The sequence below is a fragment of the Lycorma delicatula genome, chromosome 1 (assembly GCF_047948215.1).
Source record: "Lycorma delicatula isolate Av1 chromosome 1, ASM4794821v1, whole genome shotgun sequence".
NCBI lineage: Eukaryota > Metazoa > Arthropoda > Insecta > Hemiptera > Fulgoridae > Lycorma > Lycorma delicatula.
Genome location: NC_134455.1, coordinates 211,950,065 through 211,970,432, shown reverse-complemented (window position 1 = coordinate 211,970,432; position 20,368 = coordinate 211,950,065). Strand labels below are relative to the sequence as shown.

General features: G+C 32.1%; 1 protein-coding gene across 3 annotated transcripts in view; it reads left to right on the top strand.

Moving 5' to 3' along the window:
- The window catches only part of Rae1 (ribonucleic acid export 1), a 53,781-nt gene that overhangs the window by 4,156 nt on the left and 29,257 nt on the right, over window positions 1–20,368 (top strand). For all 3 annotated transcript variants that reach the window (XM_075371496.1, XM_075371505.1, XM_075371488.1), the window contains exons 2-3: window positions 4,019–4,201; window positions 18,017–18,109. In XM_075371496.1, coding sequence (XP_075227611.1) covers window positions 4,019–4,201; window positions 18,017–18,109 — 276 coding nt within the window. The remainder of the gene's footprint in view (window positions 1–4,018; window positions 4,202–18,016; window positions 18,110–20,368) is intronic.

Genomic DNA, 20,368 nt, shown 5'->3' with positions numbered 1-20,368 from the left:
CAATTACCAAATTTTTCCAGTCATGGTAATGTTTTCCTCTGCTTGCAAGATCACTGGATCTCTCAGGAATATTTTTTTCTTTTGGGGTTGTTTAGAAAGTAAGATATTCAGTCATACAACCTCATGAAACATTGAACTCAAAAAAGAAACATTTCATAAAATCACAATTCCTGTGAATCTGTTAAATTACGTGAATGTAATACATAAGAAGTTGAAAAATGTATTAATGAAAATGGTATCCCCTTCAGGATGTATTTCTGAACTATTGTACCTAAGTAAGGTACAATTAATATAACTGCCAATTTATAGTAAAAGATACTTATTTATTAAAAAATTATTAATTTTTTTCTAGATCACTTGTTTTATAGCCTGCTAATATCTGGGCACGAATTGACTCTTTTACATTGTCTTTTGTATCAAATAGCTCATTGAATGTTATTTATTGTCAGATTAAATTTCTTGTTTTCAGTGACTATTTAGGATGTGTGTTTTTGGACAATATTAGGAATCAAGTTGCAGTATTGATAGATTTAGTTATATATTGCATATTAGTTCCATTGTTTCTAATCAGAATGAAATGGAGTTTAGTGGAATCATTTCCATTCTGTGTTCAAAAAAGTACTAACTATTTTCTTTGCTAGAAGGTGTTGCTGACCCTTTCTTCAGTATTCAAGGTGATTTGTGTATTGAATTCATACTCAAGGGTGCTAGATTTAATATGGCCGCATGTTCTGAGTTGGAAAAGATTAAGAAAGGTATTAAAAGATCAGTGGCCAGGAAAACTGGCAAAGTTTGGCAAATTTCATATTCATGCACAGGCAACCAGAAACATCCTGCCAGAACAATTCAAATGAAATATATGGGAATACACTATTATAAATACACTATATGTAAATTTTATGTATTTGTTCACATAAAGGGGGAGTCTCTTCAAAATTGCAATATCATTATGTTAAAGAAATAAAAGATTATTGGATGTTGAAAAGCATTTTTTTAAAGAATGCATAGAAAAACTTTTTTTACTGCTTAAATTAACTGTGAGGTTATGTAAAAAATTCTCTTGAAAAATTTTTAGAAATTGCCCCAATTGATAAATTAATTTTCTTTTATACTTTGTTTTAAATGTACATAATCTTAATCCATTTTCTTATTTTAATTTTTTGGTTGGAAACTGTCATGTGTTGTAAAAGTACTAGGATATAATTTTAAAGTGTGTTAAACTAACATGTTTTGATCAAATAAGAAACCTAATTAAACCATTTATTTTTTCAGAGCTTTTGATTAATTCCTTCTTTTTTTTATATAATAGAGATTTAAAAAACCATATACAATGTATGATATAGTTACACAGTTGTATACCTAACATTTTAGAAAGTAATATTACTGTATAGTAAGGTATTACTTGTATTAGTATGTTGTACCTTTTTTGCTAAAATTCATTATTTGAATATTGAAACACGTCAAGTATTTACTGCGTTCATTTTTGCTTTAAAGAAGTTCTGCCACCCAAAAATCAAAAACCTTTAACTTTACATACTTTGCTCTTTTTTAATCCTGCAAGTTACTAAGGTAACTTTAGTTCCTGCATTGAGTTTAAATTGTCTAGACATTTGCCAGAAATCAAACCCAGAACCTTAAGTGTAGTAGGCAATTATACTACCATCTCCTAAGTAAAAATTTATTTTTATTTTTAAATTGCAATTCATGATCTTTACCAGTAGGACTTAAGATTTTGTCCATATTATAATTGATGTTTAATCATAAACTTAACATTATTTACACTATTGTAAGCTTTGTAAAATAAGGCTTATCAAATATTAATTAAAGCTAATTAATAAATTAGCCCTATTCATATACTATTAATATGAAACATCAGTATAAATAAAAAATTCTGAATTTGGTCATTGAAACTATTGCTTTTGATTAGGTAAGTATATTTGAAACAATCTGAGTTCATTGCCAGTAATATTTTAACATTTTTCAGTATATGTAAGACAGATTGTGTAGATGAAATCTAATACCTTATTCACATCACATAAAGTAACATCAAAATACTTTAAATTTTGGATTGCATCTATAATTTTATCCATTAATTTTGACATCGTATTATACTTCCCCCCTCCCCAGAAACCAGATGTTTGGTTATAGAGGAAGCCATTCAGTTCAAAGTGGTTGTACACCATTCATACATTTTAGATAAAATAGGAACAACAAAAAATATGCATTAAGATAATTATTGCAGTACATTCCATTTGTTTTAAGGTCTGCAAAATAAATAACATTAATTTGGTAATCACATAATTTTTTTGAAAGACTTGCATCAATTTTTTTCCACAATTCCACAGTGGCCTTCCCTGTTGATGTTTGTGAGATCTATCTACAAAATTTATTTCATTAGTTACATACATTCCTGATTATTACCCCCTCCATTTTCCATCCTATAAAAAGCACCAGCCAAAATGATAACCACCATGCAAATTGAACAAAATTCAAATTTCAACAGATTTCACATAAATTCTTAATTTTATGCCTCTGAACATTTGTACAAAAATTGAAATTGCATAATTCAAAATGAAAAATGTTGATATTGAAGTGTATTGTTATTACAAAATTGAACACAAGATTTTAATGTTATTTTGTAGCTTTTGTTGAATAGATTTTACGATTTACAGTACTGTTTGATGTTGAAACTATGTAGTCCATCACCATTGTAACACTGTATGAATGCATTGAAATATGTAGTAGGTCTATACATTAAGTACTAAATATAAAGAAAATCTAAAAGATTGCTAGAAAAATCTTGTTATAAAAAGAAAAAGTATTTTAATAATTTAGTAGAAAAGTATGTGATGTTATTATTTTTTTTTTTTAATTACTGATAGCTGAAAAGGAAGATTTGCCACCATCGGATTTGTAGATCTTTACACAGTCTAACTTCTATGGGAGTAAGTCAGTTTCTGCCATGCAGTTACTAAATGCTTGTTGCATATTCAGTAGCACAATTAATATGAATTAAAGAATGGTTTAAAGTCTAGGATTTTGGTTGACATTGAACTGGTAAGGCTTTCAACAAGCTGAAATTCATTTGAGAAAGTGTAACTTAGTTATGAACATCTAAATTGCTAATAAATAACATAAAAATGGTGATATCTCTGCTCATGTGATTTTTTGATTTTTTTTTAAATAGATGATTTTGATATGCACATAGTGGTCATGAAATTTGTACTGTACTGTTTTCAGAGAAGTTAATTTGAGCAAAAAGAGACACCCTTTATTCTTGCTACAAACTGCATTCTGAAATTTAGCAGTGATAATCCTATCTTTTCTAAAGGCTAGTGGTAAGGTTTGGCATATAATTTAGGAATTTAATTCCATCATTGGATACTGATACATATGCTAGTATAAAGTGTGGCTAGTGTGTGTTGCACAATCTATTCTTCTTAACTACGCCCCCCCTCAAGAAGCACATTCATACTAGGCTGAAAGGCGCTAGAACCAACAGGTTTTCTGTGGACAGACTGAAGGAGAATAGCACTGGGAAAACAAAGCACATAAGCGCCTAGTTTCCCAAGGTTAGCCTGATCAATTTCAGGCTGATCTTAAAGGATTGGAATGCATCTACCAAGTCCATAAATAAACAAGCAAATGTATAACTACCAATTAAACAAATTCCTGCCCAAAAATAAGAATGATGCAACAGCAAGGAACTTTTGTCCAGGCTCTGTGATTAGTATAGAGATTCATAAATCTCCCCCTATCCTTGTGTTCTGTTCTGTGCACAATCTGTTAAAAACTGATTCTTGGTAATTTACTGAGGGACACTAGAATATTAAATGAGATAACACCATCTTACTGCGCTGACTCAGTTGTTTTTTGGTATTCAAGAGAAACAAATGAATGAAGATTTGTTAATTTTATTAAAAAGTGTTTTTACTGATATCCATTTATAATCAATATATATGCTGTCTGGTAATTTCTATTTTCATTTATTATAAACTAAGGTAATTATGTTTACCAGATGTTCAGCCAAGGAGGTTTGGGCACAGGTTCATCATTTGGAGCTACAACAACTCCTTCATCAGCCAATCCAATGAAGGATTTTGAGGTTACTTCACCACCAGATGATTCAGTATCATCACTGGCTTTCAGCCCTTCTAGTATTCCACAAAACTTTCTCATTGCTGGTAGTTGGGATAACAATGTGAGTGTTAAGATTTATTTTCATTGTCTTAAATTTAAATTCACTAACAGAATTATTATTAATAAAACAGTGCTTTAATCTCTTTAGGATTTTGGTTGACATTGAATTGGTAAGGTAAGACTTTTTCTACAAGCTGGAATTCAGTTACCATTTGAGAAATTGTGATTTAGTTATGAATATCTAAATTGCTAATAAATAAGATAAAAATTGTGATACCTATGCTGTTGTGATTTTTTTTTTTAATGATTTGGATGTGCATATTGTCATGAAATTTGGGCATCAAAAATAACCACTGTTTACACTATTTTTGGCCATTAATAGTGGTCATCAATACAGGATTAGTATTTCTGGAAAATTTTAAATGTGTTTTTTGAAAACATCTCTATTACATTCAAAACCTTTTCTGGAGTTGTTGATTACATATAAAACTATTAGTTATGTCAAATGTTAACTTATTTTGAAGGTTTTCATGGGTGAACAAAGAAGTTTCATTCTGAACCACCTGGAAATATCAAAAGTATATATGTTTTCCTGTTGTTGTGATAACATTGAGAAAATGTATTTTTCTTAATGTTTCTTTTGTAGTAAGTGTTAACATCATAACAGAACGTAAATACACAGTAGATATACCTACAGCTAAAATCCCAACTGTAGTTGCTTATTGAGCATAATACTCCTCCGTAGCCCACTAGTTATTTATATAATTTTTTTATGTATTCATTTAAGAAAGAGTATAGAAATCGTTACATTTTGTTTACAGTAACTGCAAGTATATTAGAATGGTGTTTTAAAATGTAGTATTTTAATCAAATGAAGCTATTGCTTAAAAGTAAAAGCATTAACATTAACATAGATATAGACACTAACATAGATGTAATATGTTTACTGATGTAGCTGTACAGAAATTATTTTCTCAACAAAAACTTAATAGCAAATAGCAACTTATGAGATTATTTAATTTTGTTATTATGTATTTATAATATATAAGCATGTTATATTAAGATTTAAAAAATATTAATTGGAGAGTTACATTTGTGATTTTTAAACAGGCAATTATCAAGATCTTTTCTGTGTAAGAAAATCTGCTACGTAATTTAAAAGTAGTTAACAAAACGCTTATTTCCATCTTTGTTAAATGTTGTGTAGAACTAAGATATTGTATTATGTATTTTATAATGAAATTTATCTCTAACCTCCCTCTATGAATCATGAGACCTTGCCGATGGTGAGGGGGCTTGAGTGCTCAGTGATACAGAGTAGCTGGACCGAAGGTGCAAACATATCGGAGGGGTATCTGTTGAGAGCCAGACTAAGGAGTGATTCCTGAAAGAGGACAGCATCTCTTTCAGTATTTGTTAAGGGTGTAGGTCAGGAGGACTTAAACGGCCATATCGACATCACTCAATCTTCTGAGTACTGTGCAGATGAAAGCAATGGAAAACTACAGCTGCTTTTTTCCAAGAAAATGTAACTTGCATTTTTATATAAGAAAGATGGAGCTGCCTACCTTGGTAAAATATTCCGGAGGTAAACTAGTCCCCTGTTCAGATCTCTGGGTAGGGACTACTAAGGATCAGATAGATTATATCATGGTTAAGCAAAGATTTAGAAATCAACTTGTCGACTGCAAAGCTTACCCTGGAACAGACATTGATAGGGACCATAATTTAGTGATAGTGAAGTGTAGTTTGGGGTTTAAAAACCTGAATAAAAGGTGTCGGATGAATTGGTGGCATTTAGAGTTTGAGGAAGAGGAGGTAAAGAAGATTGTTGAGGACATCGCAAGAGGTCTGAGTAAAAAAGATGGGTAGAAAATATAGAAGAAGAATGGGAAAATGTTAAAAAAGAAATTCTTAAATCAGCAGAAGCGAACTTAGGCAAAACAAAGAGAACTGGTAGAAAACCTTGGATGTCAGAGGATATATTGCAACTGATGTATGAACGTGGAAAATATAAGAATGCTAATGATGAAGAAAGTAAAAGGAACTATTGACAATTAAGAAATACTATAAACAGGAAGTACAAACTAGTGAAAGAAGAGTGGATTAAAGAAAAGTGTTTAGAAGTGGAAGAGAAATGAACATTTGTAACATAGATGGAACATACAGGAAAGTTAAGGAAAATTTTGTGGTACATAAATTAAAATCTAATAATGTGTTAAACAAAAATAGTACACCGATTTATAATATAAAAGGAAAAGGTCGATAGGTGGGTGGAATATAATGAAAAGTTATATGGAGGAAATGAATTAGAAAATGGTGTTATAGAGGAAGAAGAAGTCGAAGAGGATGAAAGGGGAGAAACAATACTGAAATCTGAATTTAAGAGAACATTAAAAGATTTGAATGGCAGAAAGATTCCTGGAATAGACAGAATATCTACAGAATTAGCGCAGTGCAGGTGAGGAAGCGGTAGATAGATTATACAAACTGGTGTGTAATATTTACAAAAAAGGGGAAGTTCCATCAGACTTCAAAAAGAGTATTATAGTCATGATAACAAAGAAAGCTGATGTATGTGAAGAATACAGAACAATTAGCTTTAACTAGTCCTGCATCAAAAATCTTAACTAGAATTCTTTTATAGACTAAAATCTTAACTAGAAGAATTGAGAGGAGAGTGGAAGAAGTGTTAGGAAAAGACCAGTTTGGTTTCAAGAAAAGTATAGGAATAAGGGGAGCAATTTTAGCGCTCAGATTAATAGTAGAAGGGAAATTAAAGAAAAGAAAACCAACATACTTGGCCATTATAGACCTAGAAAAGTCATTCAATAATGTAGACTGGAATTAAATGTTCAGCATTTTAAAAAAAAAGAGGGTTCAAATACAGAGAAATAAGAACAATTGCTAACATTTACAGGAACCAAACAGCAACTGTAATAATTGAAGAACATAAAAAAGAAGCCGTAGTAAAAAAGGGAGTCAGACAAGAATGTACCCTATCCCCATTACTTTTTAATCTTTACATAGAACTAGCAGTTAATGATGTTTAAGAACAATTTAGATCCGGAGTAACAGTACAGGGTGAAAAGATAAAGGTGCTACAATTTGCTGTTGATATAGTAATTGTAGCTGAGAATAAAAAAGATTTTTAAAGAACAATGAAGTTTTTTATGTTTGACATACAATAACTTTGTTAGATGGGTAATAATCACAAAAAAACTTTTAAATAAAACTTGTAAAGAATTTAATTCTGAACAAAGTGGTGTAAGGTAAGGTAAGTTAAGTTGAACAAAACAAAAAAATTAGAAAAATTCTAATTTTATTTACAAACATTACTACATTACATTTTTTAATGTAAACGAAATAATGTTTTTGTTAATGTGAATTTTTTTTAATTTACTGTTAAATTTAAAAAAAAAAATGAAATTAAACAAGAATAGTAAAATAAAATTAAGTAAAAATTACCTGGATAATTTTTTTTATTAATGGCAGAAGTACAATAAATTATTACAAAAAAAAAAATTTATACAAAGTTGGCAAAAAAATAATAGTAATAGCTGATTAAACAGTATGTAATACATATTAGTGTTTAAATCATTCTGTATGGTACATTAAATATATTGGGTAATATGAACTGTGCTGTCATCAGCAAAGGTTTTCAGTGAATTTTAGTTTGAACATGATCAGTTTGCCATTGAAGTAATGCTATACTTATTTATAACAGAGAACTATGCTGATATGGTATTCATTTTGGGTGTGTGTAATGGTAATTTTACAATTTTTTTTTTTTGTCTTCAGTCATTTGACTGGTTTGATGCAGCTCTCCAAGATTCCCTATCTAGTGCTAGTCGTTTCATTTCAGTATACCCTCTACATCCTACATCCCTAACAATTCGTTTTACATATTCCAAACGTGGCCTGCCTACACAATTTTTCCCTTCTACCTGTCCTTCCAATATTAAAGCGACTATTCCAGGATGCCTTAGTATGTGGCCTATAAGTCTGTCTCTTCTTTTAACTATATTTTTCCAAATGCTTCTTTCTTCATCTATTTGCCGCTTCATTTGTCACTTTATCCACCCATCTGATTTTTAACATTCTCCTATAGCACCACATTTCAAAAGCTTCTAATCTTTTCTTCTCAGACACTCCGATTGTCCAAGTTTCACTTCCATATAAAGTGACACTCCAAACATACACTTTCAAAAATCTTTTCCTGACATTTAAATTAATTTTTGATGTAAACAAATTATATTTCTTACTGAAGGCTCGTTTCGCTTGTGCTATTCGGCATTTTATATCGCTCCTGCTTCGTCCATCTTTAGTAATTCTACTTCCCAAATAACAAAATTCTTCTACCTCCATAATCTTTTCTCCTCCTTTTTTCACATTCAGTGGTCCATCTTTGTTATTTCTACTACATTTCATTTCTTTTGTTTTGTTCTTGTTTATTTTGATGCGATAGTTCTTGCGTAGGACTTCATCTATGCCGTTCATTGTTTCTTCTAAATCCTTTTTACTTTTGGCTAGAATTACTATATCATCAGCAAATCGTAGCATCTTTATCTTTTCACCTTGTACTGTTACTCCGAATCTAAATTGTTCTTTAACAACATTAACTGCTAGTTCCATGTAAAGATTAAAAAGTAACGGAGATAGGGAACATCCTTGTCGGACTCCCTTTCTTATTACGGCTTCTTTCTTATGTTCTTCAATTGTCACTGTTGCTGTTTGGTTCCTGTACATGTTAGCAATTGTTCTTATATCTCTGTATTTGAACCCTAATTTTTTTAAAATGCTGAACATTTTATTCCAGTCTACATTATCTATGCCTTTTCTAGGTCTATAAATGCCAAGTATGTTGGTTTGTTTTTCTTTAATCTTCCTTCTACTATTAATCTGAGGCTTAAAATTGCTTCCCTTGTCCCTATACTTTTCCTGAAACCAAATTGGTCTTCTCCTAACACTTCCTCCACTCTCCTCTCAATTCTTTGGTATCATTACTATAATACTTTTTTTGAAGTCTGATGGAACTTCCCCCTTTTCATAAATGTTACACACCAGTTTGTATAATCTATCAATTGCTTCCTCACCTGCACTGCGCAGTAATTCTACAGGTATTCCATCTATTCCAGGAGCCTTTCTGCCATTTAAATCTTTTAATGCTCTCTTAAATTCAGATCTCAGTATTGTTTCTCCCATTTCATCCTCCTCAACTTCCTCTTCTTCCTCTATAACACCATTTTCTAATTCATTTCCTCCGTATAACTCTTCAATATATTCCACCCATCTATCGACTTTACCTTTCGTATTATATATTGGTGTACCATCTTTGTTTACCACATTATTAGATTTTAATTTATGTACCCCAAAATTTTCCTTAACTTTCCTTGTATGCTCCATCTATTTTACCAATGTTCATTTCTCTTTCCACTTCTGAACACTTTTCTTTAATCCACTCTTCTTTCGCCAGTTTGCACTTCCTGTTTATAGCATTTCTTAATTGCCGATAGTTCCTTTTACTTTCTTCATCACTAGCATTCTTATATTTTCTACGTTCATCCATCAGCTGCAATATATCGTCTGAAACCCAAGGTTTTCTACCAGTTCTCTTTATTCCGCCTAAGTTTGCTTCTGCTGATTTAAGAATTTCCTTTTTAACATTCTCCCATTCTTCTTCTACATTTTCTACCTTATCTTTTTTACTCAGACCTCTTGCGATGTCCTCCTCAAAAATCTTCTTTACCTCCTCTTCCTCAAGCTTCTCTAAATTCCACCGATTCATCTGACACCTTTTCTTCAGGTTTTTAAACCCCAATCTACATTTCATTATCACCAAATTATGGTCGCTATCAATGTCTGCTCCAGGGTAAGTTTTGCAGTCAACGAGTTGATTTCTAAATCTTTGCTTAACCATGATATAATCTATCTGATACCTTGCAGTATCGCCTGGCTTTTTCCAAGTGTATATTCTTCTATTATGATTTTTAATTTGGGTGTTGGCAATTACTAAATTATACTTCGTGCAAAACTCTATTAGTCGGTCCCCTCTAGTCGGTCCCCTCTTTCATTCCTTTTGCCCAGCCCGTATTCACCCACTATATTTCCTTCCTTGCCTTTTCCAATGCTTGCATTCCAATCTCCAACTATTATTAAATTTTCATCTTCTTTTACGTGTTTAATTGCTTCATCAATCTCTTCGTATACACACTCTACCTCATCATCATCATGGGCACTTGTAGGCATATAGACGTTAGCAATCGTTGTCGGTTTCGGTTTTGATTTTATCCTTATTACAAGGATTCTATCGCTATGCATCTTGAAATACTCCACTCTCCTCCCTATCTTCTTGTTCATCACGAAACCTACTCCTGCCTGCCCATTATTTGACGCTGAGTTAATTACTCTAAAATCACCTGACCAAAAGTCGCCTTCCTCTTCCCACTGAACCTCACTAATTCCTACTATATCCACATTTACCCTATCCATTTCCCTTTTTAAATTTTCTACCCTACCAACCTTTTTTAAGCTTCTAACATTCCACGCTCCAACTCGTAGAATGTTTTTTAGTTTTCTGGTGACCCCTTCCTTAGTAGTCCCCACCCGGAGATCTGAACGGGGGACTATTTTACCTCCGGAATATTTTACCAAGGAAGGCGCCTCCGTTATTGTTATGTGAAAATGCAGAGAGCCACATTTTCTTGGAAAAAAAAAAGCTGTAGTTTTCCATTGCTTTCAGCTGCGCAGTACTCAGAGGACTGAGTGATGTTGATATGGCCGTTTAAGTCATTGTGACTCACGCCCCTAACAACTACTGAAAGAGCTGCTGCCCTCTTTCAGGAATCATTCCTTAGTCTGGCTCTCAACAGATACCTCTCCGATATGGTTGCACCTTCGGTCCAGCTACTCTGTATCCCTGAGCACTCAAGCCCCCTCACCAACTGCAAGGTCTCATGATTCATAGAGGAGGCTGCAGTAAATATAAAATACATTTTCCGATCTGGTGGATTCCAGATCCCAAAACAATTAGCGTGACTTATCGTAATCTTCGGGAAACTGGTTCACTATGTAGTATTCGTACCAGCTATGAACTGTTTGTCCAACACAATGCTGTTATTGATAAAATTATCATCAATACAGTCCTGGCGCCAGTGTATGACGTCTTTCTAAGGGGATCGGAGTGCAAATCTACAAATACGTTCTGTTTACCAGTGAGGCAAATTTCATTCAAGATGCCATCAACAACTTCAGTCGGCATACATAGGTAGAAGTAAATCTCATGAAATTATGGATTAGTAATTTCAACACCGATTTAGCATCAATGTATGGTGCAGCCATACAATGGTCCAACTGTTTGGACCATTCATATTACTTGGTTGCTTAAATGCTGTGGGCTGCTTGCACTTTTTTTAAGAAGAATTGTCGCAGCTGTTTTAAAGAGATTTCTCTAGTGCTGTGATGCAAAGTATACTTCCAGCACAACAGCATGTCTTCCCACTTCTCTTGTGCCACTTCCACTAATTTAAACCAGAATTTCCGTGAAAAGTGAATCAGTCATGGAGCTTCACATTCCTGGCCACCAAGATGGCCTTATCTAATATCTTTAGATTTTTGCGTCTGGGGATGGATGAAAAATATTGCATTCAAAACAAAAGTACATTCTCATGAGGAATTAATTGTCTACATTATGGGTGCGGCTGGGCAGCTGAACTCAGGTTCAGGGCCTGAGACAGCTTTCAGTTAAAAAAGCAACAAAAGCAGTACAGAATTGTGCCAAGAAATGTGTTGAAACTGGCGGGCTCATTTTTGAACATTTTTTATAAACTGGTGTGTATAATGCACTTTAGTCTGATGTATTGTTTCTAAATAAAATTTGAATTTTTATACCTTTTCTTTGTTTTATTCAACTTACCTTATACCATTTTGTTCAGAATTAAATTCTCTTCAAGTTTTTTCAACCCAGTTAAAGTTTTTTGTGGGTATTACCCAGTTAAAAAAGTTATTGTACACCAAACAAAAAAAAAAAAACAGTTTTACCCCAATTCATTGGTTTTCACCCCCCAGATTTCTCAAAAACTATTGCAGACATGGTTGAGACCTATTTTATTTCAAATCTTTCAGGTTAAAAACCATAAGAAATCACCAATTTTGCTCATTCATTATGTCCTAAAAATTTCAGTTGACCTCATTTCACGAGGATAGCTGAAATCCAAGTGAAATCTTTCACTAGCCAAAACTCTCAAAAAAAGCATTTTAGGATATATGTTTATATGAACTTTTTTGATTATTTTCACTAGTAGAATAATTTATGAAAGTCCTGGCAGAACTTCGTGATACACTGAGTATGTAATCAAGGCACTAATATCTCCTGGGATACTACACTTCTAAAGATGTTCTTTGTTTTACTCTCATCCATTGTTCAGGTTTTAGTTCTATTAAGAGCTACACTAAATTGTATAATATTCTCTCTTCATAAAGAAGTATTAACTCTGGTAGGAATCCTTTACATTTCTGTCTGGATTCCTTTCATTTAATACTTATTTATTTACTAGCTTATTTATTTTAAACATGTTTTTAATGATTAAGTTAAGAAACAACTGTTTTCTTAATATGATTAATAGATTGTTTTTACAAAGATTAACATTTTAAAATCTGTTTACAATCTCTAGCGTTTGGTTTTTTTTTTGTTGCTACTACATACATTCTCTTATTTTCCTTCCATTCACCAAGCCTTCTATCGCATCCACTAATAAACACCTCATACAGTGCCCTGGCCAATTTCTTTTCCTATATTTAATCACATTTAGAATTTTCCTGTTCTCTCCAATTCTCCATAGTACTTCATTTGTTACATGGTGTTGCCATCTGACATTAATCATTCTGCGCCACACCCACATCTCAAAAGCCTCAATTTGTTATCTGTCTGCCTTTCTCATCATCCATGTTTCAGCTCCATAGAGCATCACACTTCAAATAAAAAATTTCATTAATCTCTTCCTTAATGCTAAGTTTAACTTCCCACACTCCAGTCTTCCCTTCTTATTAAATACGTGCTTATTTTTTGATATTCTTGTTTTAATTTCTACTGTACAAGTCAGGATATCAATTGTGAAGTTTCCTTAGTTCTGAAATCTCTTCACCTGCTCTAAAACTCTAATACTAATACTATAACCTAATACTATACATTTTGTCTTCTTTTTTTGATCTTCATGCCCTGACTTTTACAAGCTTCATGTAAGTCATCAAACATTTCATTTAGTTTACTTGGACTCTCTGCCAATGCCACCATATCATCAGCAAAACATAGAGATTCTATTCTTCTTCCTCCAATCTTTATTCCTCTTTTCCCATCTAGACAGCATTTAATTATTTCTTCCAGATATTTACTAAACAGTGTTGTTGACATGCAGCATCCCTGCCTCACTCTTCCAATCCCTATTCTTCCTGTCATTTCATCTCTTACCCTCAGTTTTGTTCTCTGGTTATAGTACAGCTCTTTTATTAGGCGCCTTTCTTTCCAGTCAACTCCCTTTCTTTTCCAATAATAGCACTAATTTATCCCATCTGACTCTCAAATGCCTTTTCTAGGTCAACAAATGCAACATACACTCTCCATCTTCTTTCCATGTACCTCTCATCTATTACTCTTAACAGCCCTAGTGTTTCTTGTTCCAACACGTCTTCTAAATCCATACTGTTCTTTCTCAATACTGCCATCCAATTTATTGTATATCCTCTTATTTAGAACTCTTACTAAATATCTATGCCTTAGCTGCTGTTCCTTGTTGATATGTATGAATAAAAATGAAGTGTCGTCTTGTACAGTCTCAGGTCAACATTCATGAGGGATGTGTACTTAATTGAAACCCAACCACCAAAGAACACAGATATCCACAATCTAGTATACAAATTTGTATAAAAGTGACTGTCTTTACTAGAATTTGAACCTTAGAACTCTTGACTTCAACATTAGCTGATGTGCAATGATAAGTTCATCATTAGATCAACCTGGTGGGTTATTCCAATCATCTAGTATCACTACACATGCCTCCTTCTTTTCTTTCTCAATTAACTGTTCTCTCATTTTGTAACGCTGTTCTACTTTCTGTGTGCTGAGCGGTTGGCATGTACACTTGAATTATTATAATATCATTATCTTCTCTCTTTATCGTCATCATTCTTTCATCAACATACGCAGCCCAATACTTTTTCCAAAAAGTAAAGCTGGAAATTCCCACTTTACATCTCTGTTTTCTTTCCATTTCAGTTCACACATACTGAGAATGTCTAAGTTGTTTTTGACCATCTCGTTCTTTGCATTCTTAAGTTTTCCACTTTGTAGTAGTGTTAAGACATTCCATGTTCCTGATTATTAATGGTTTTTTTTTTGCCTTTCTTCTTGATGTTTTTTATCCTCTATAAAAGTTTCTTTGTCCTCTCTTCCCTGGAACTTCCTCATATGCATGAAAGCCTACTGTACCCCCCTCCCGGAGATCCAATTGAGGGTGGCTTTACCTCCAGATACTTTTATAGTAAGGTCCATACCATGCCATGAATAACTAAGGATTTCCCATAGAACTTTAATGCAGTGGTTTCCTGTTCTCCTTCGGCATCCTAATGATGTTGACCAGATGGTTCCTTCACCTTCTGGAGCAATTTCTTACTGCCAGGTCAATAGAGTGTCCTGTCTTCTATCCGCTCATCCATCCTCCTCAGAGGCTATTGGCAGTTGGTTGAAGGGTGATCACTTATAACAGTTGCCCTCAGTTGCCATAGCCTCATCTGTGAAAACAGGGCGCACTGTGCAGCCATCCATGCTACCACACGTGAAGGTGAGGTTGACATTTGTATGAGAGTGGATGCTTGAGACAGTTTTACCTTACACTACAGACAAAAATTTTTGTTTATCTCAATTCTGCTATAGATATCTTAGAGATATATTTGTGCTACTGCATGTTTTTTTTTAGATTAAGCAAAAATCTGGTTGTTTATCCATATTTGTTTGGTTGGTATGTGGTTAAACAATAAATTGTTTGTCATGCTGTACAAATCTGCTTTTAGTGGAGTTTTATCTCAAATTAAACAACAGCAATTTTCACTTTAAAGAGGTTTGACCAGTAGCACACCCTGTCAGTAAATTTTTGCAGTTCTGTATTATTCTGAAACTTGACTGGAAGCGAGTTTTCTGTGTATATTGACAGGGAAATATTACTTTTTTTTACCCAATTCATTCATTTATTTTTTCCAATTTGTCTGCACTAAACTATCCAGTCTAACAATATACTGTCTTTTTTACAATACCCTTTTATGTTAGATACAGTATGATATGAGCTAAACTTTCCACTTTTTTCAGATTGAATTCAATTTGATTTGAAGCATTAATTTATTTTAGTTTATATTTAATCTAATCTAATTTTTCAGTTGATCATTTGGTGGTAACAATGATCAAGAATTTAAAAGAATTTTTGAAATATGATAATTTTAAAAACTGTTTATATTAAAAATTTTCATTATTTCCTTCTAAAAGTGTTTGATCAGCAGTAACACAATTTTGCCAACCAATCATGGAGCCTATTTTTAGGAACTTCTTTGTCAAATTGTTGTTTTCTTTAGTCTGGTTCAAACAAGAAAATGGTAATCAGCTGCTAACAATTGGAAGAAAGTACTGGATCCTCAATAAATATTACTTGTTGCTGTATAAAATACTTCTCAAGAGCATTATTTGGACTAAAAGCATTTTGTAGAATACTGTGGTCATCAAAATTCTGACATGTGACAGTATTTCCCCACCAAATTCCTTCAATAATGTTGAATATACTCAATGTTTCTGTTATTTTTTATGGTAGACTGGTGTCATCAACACTAACAAGACCGTTATAGAGGCACATATATTGCTTCATTGCTTTTCACAATACCCTTCTTTCAAACAACAAACATCTTGTCATCAGATTTTGGAGAAAAATGAAAACTTGACATTGTATGCTGTTGAATGACAGAAATTTTTAACTACAATTATGTCAGACAGATATTACTCAATTCAAAATTGTTGTTTTTGGTTGGTCACAAAGTTTACTCATTCAGTCATTACCATCAGTACAGTGTATTTACAGCTGAATTTTAAGACATAACTCATGACTAGTTATGTACCTTAATAGATTCCATCATATCTTTTGTCCTTTGATTAAGTAAGTGCATTCATGAACTACTAGCTAACTTATTTACTACTCGTTCAATAAATTGTAGGCAGTCAATTGGCATCCAATTGTGGGCTCTCCCTTTTATCAACAGTTGTCATGAAAGTGTCAATTTCTGTAGGTTTCCAGCTACATAGTGTTCCCAGATAATGAGCTGATGTATCCACTAAGGAATCTTGCATTGGCTGACTTGTGTAGATTTTATTGCCCATTATCATTGTACGTGCTATGTGACTTATTGGTTGTAGGCAGCTTGGCAGAATGAGTGGTTAAATATTCTTGACAGTAAGGTCCTGCATAAACAGTGTTATCATGTTAGTCATCAGTGAGGACATACATTATGAATCAGCTCTCTGGTGTCTGCATTCAGGTCATACCGGATTAACACATGGGTTTCTAATTTTATCTGATGATGCTTTTATATGCATTTTTGATAACTGTTGTTTAATTGTTTTTCATGTTCTACTTACTATGTTATGGAGCATTGCTTGTAGATTTTACCCAATACATAGACAATATTTCTGGTGGCAACATCGATGAAACTTTTATCACAACTTATCTATTTGTTTTTAGTTATGGTATCCCTTTTCAGCCCTATTTATAAATAAGTTAATTATTTATAATTCTCAAATATTTATGAAGATGATTGATGTTTATTAAATATAAATTGTATGTAGACACACGAGTATATACATAAAATTATCTATTCTAACATATTATTCTGATTGTTTTCTGTGGCTCTTTTAGTCGTTTTACTGATGTAGGATTTTTATTTTCATCTTTAATTCATTGTTTATTTTTAGAGTTCCTTTATACTTATTATGTTGTTTGTTTACTGTATGTTGTATTTTCAAAATTCAGTAGGTGTTCTAACATATTTTGTTACAATTTCGGAATATTTACAAATCGTAATATGTTATTACTCTGCAGAACACTATTCTGGTAAGTCATGAAATTTATCTTAACAACATTCAGTGTACTTTCTGATTGTTTTATATTTGTTAATGTTACTGTTTGGAACTGCTATTAACACTTCATTAGTTGATAAATTATCTGATAAAGCTGATGCTTTTTTGTGAATTTTAATTGTATAAAATGTTAATGTTGCTTAAATAGAATACCTAGCATATCTATTTTGAGATCTGATAAAGCTGATGCTTTTTTGTGAATTTTAATTGTATAAAATGTTAATGTTGCTTAAATAGAATACCTAGCATATCTATTTTGAGTGAAATATGTTTTTAAATCTGAAATGTATTAGTTTTTCACCCATGGCAAAAATATTGTTTTGTGTGCCTCAATACAATTGAGAACTTTGTTTAGGGTTTACAATTGTTCAACTATTCTTGATGTAACGTTTGTTATAAACAATGAATGTGAAAAATTTTTTAGTCATTGTACTGAATGTTATTCAAAATGTTTGGATCGGTTTAAAAGATTAGTAAGCATTTAATGAATTTATTATTTGGCAACCTAGGACATGGCTAGTCTTGGGTCAGTCAATCTAAGTGCTTCTTGGGTTTCATAACGTTAATTAATATTCTCATTAGCATATTTAATTATTTACTATAACTCAAAAAAAGCAGTTTACTCAGAATAATGTTATTAAAATTTGTTTGATAGTTCTGTAGCACTTAAAATTAATACTGCATTATTTATGACTTTTTAACTGATTGTAGGTTCGATGTTGGGAAGTAGAGCAAAGTGGCAAGACAATCCCAAAATCTATGCAGAGTATGCAAGGACCTATTCTAGATGTTTGTTGGCATGATGTGAGTTATTTAGGTTATAATTTGATGTAGTACTTTTCATTTTTATTGTACATATTTTGTGTTTGTATCTGTGAATATTTTTATCTGTTATTGGTTTTTATGTTTTATTCTTTTAAAATTAATATTATGCTACACTACAAACAGCATTTTGATTTAATGATAAAACATCTTAATAAAGTCTAGACAATTCAACAACTAATTTTACGTTTTCTGGCCACAGAAGTAGATGAAATTGCATTTTTTTTGCTTGATATACGAGGCATGTCTTTAAAGTAAGGTCCATTTTGATATAAAAATTGAAATAAGCGAAATAGAAAAAACTTTATTATAGCAAAATAAACTTTTTCTTTGTTTTAACAAAATAACATTTTTCTACATAATCTGTATGTTATCATGGAGAAAAAAATCCTGTTGATTTGCTTCCCACACCTTTTGTTTTGAATTGAATTACTAAATTTTATAAGCATTTCACAGTATCAGCATTAACAGTTATTCTACATTCAAAAAATTAGATCAGTATTATCTCTTCGGCATTCCAACTATCATAGCCATAAGCTTTTTCATTGAATTTTCGTGCTTAAACTTTTTTGGCTTTGATGATGATGAATGCAGCCATTGCATTGATTGCTGCTTTATCTCAAAATGTGGGTAAGATAGCCACATTTTATCGCCAGTCACAACGTGTTTCCATAAACAACATGTTTCCTTCATTTTCATAGCATCTCAAAAATGTTTGAACTGTAAGAAGATGTTTTTCTGTCTGCATTTTTGGTACTTATCTGGAACACAACTTTCTGTAACCCAGTTTTTCAGTTAAAATGTCATAAATTGCTGATCACAAAGCAAAGGAAAATTCAGTTGATAATTGAGGAAGGGTAAGCATTCTGTTTTCACAGATTTTTGTATTCACATATTCAGTCAATTCATGTGTGATGACAGTCGGACGACCACTACGTTCTTTGTCACATATAACATTGGATCCATAAACATAGACAATTTCTCTCTGAATATATCAACAAATATGTTTTTTGCCGATAGATAATAAATTCTGATCACACTTCATAACTCACAAGATTATTTATTGTAACACTAATTTCAGCCAGGCTATATACAACAAGATGAGTAATGTTAACATATTGTTGCAAAAACAGATGATCATTGATATAAACATGCTACACTAGTGCCATCAATTTTCACTGCATCTAATGGTGGCAAATTGAAAACTGCCTTTACTTAAAAAACATGCCTTACATTTAGATATCAAAGATTATTGCTTCAGTTGTCATCTCCAAAATGAATATATGTATCTGGATCACAAATAGAAATGTGTTTATTTAAAGCATGACTTTCTTAGGTAAAGAATACAAAACTATTTATTTTACTCTTCCTAGGACTAAAATTTGAACAGTGCCTAGATATTAAGAATGTTTTCAGTAGAAATTTAAAAGCTTAGTAACATCATACCAAAATGACTGAAACAAATTTGTATTTTAGTTACCAGCAGATCTTTCATAATTACTGGTAGCATTGTTATAACATTAAAGATGCTTATGTAAATGAATTATAGAACAGCAGCTAGGTAGCCAATGGAATATTGAAGGTGGAGCAGAGTTGAAACCGAATGTTAATGTAATGTGAGTGTATATGCAAAGTCAAGAGATAGCGCTTTGTATAGTACATTGTTGAAGTCATTCTTACTTTCTCACACTTCCATTAAGAGCGTATGCAAAGTTTCAATTAGATAATTCATAATTCTATTGCTGGCAATCATTTGAGTCCATCAAGTATTGTGATTTATGGACAGTGGATGAAAGAAAATTTTCTGGAATGACCAAACATCACATTTTGAAAGGCAGGAAATTAAAGTAAAGTTTGAATAAATATTATAGTGAATTAGTGCTATAAATTAGAACAGTATAAAATTGGTTTGGTTATTTTTGGAACGGTCATACAAACACAAGAGGAATGTTACAGACAGCCTGTTAAAATTATTAATGTAAAGAATATTGAAAAAAATAACAATGTTGATGGAGTAATAAGGAGGTAGAAGATTGAGGTTATCAAGAAAATAGCCATTTCAAATGAACAGGTGCATCATATTTTACACGAATATTGACGTAGGTGGAACTGTATATAAGATGTGTTTGCTCAAAATTGATAAAAAATGTGAAGGAAAAAAATTTCTAAACAGGTTTGGAACTCTTTCAGCTTTACAATAGGAATTTTCTGTGAAATGTTTCACTAACATTTGATCATCAG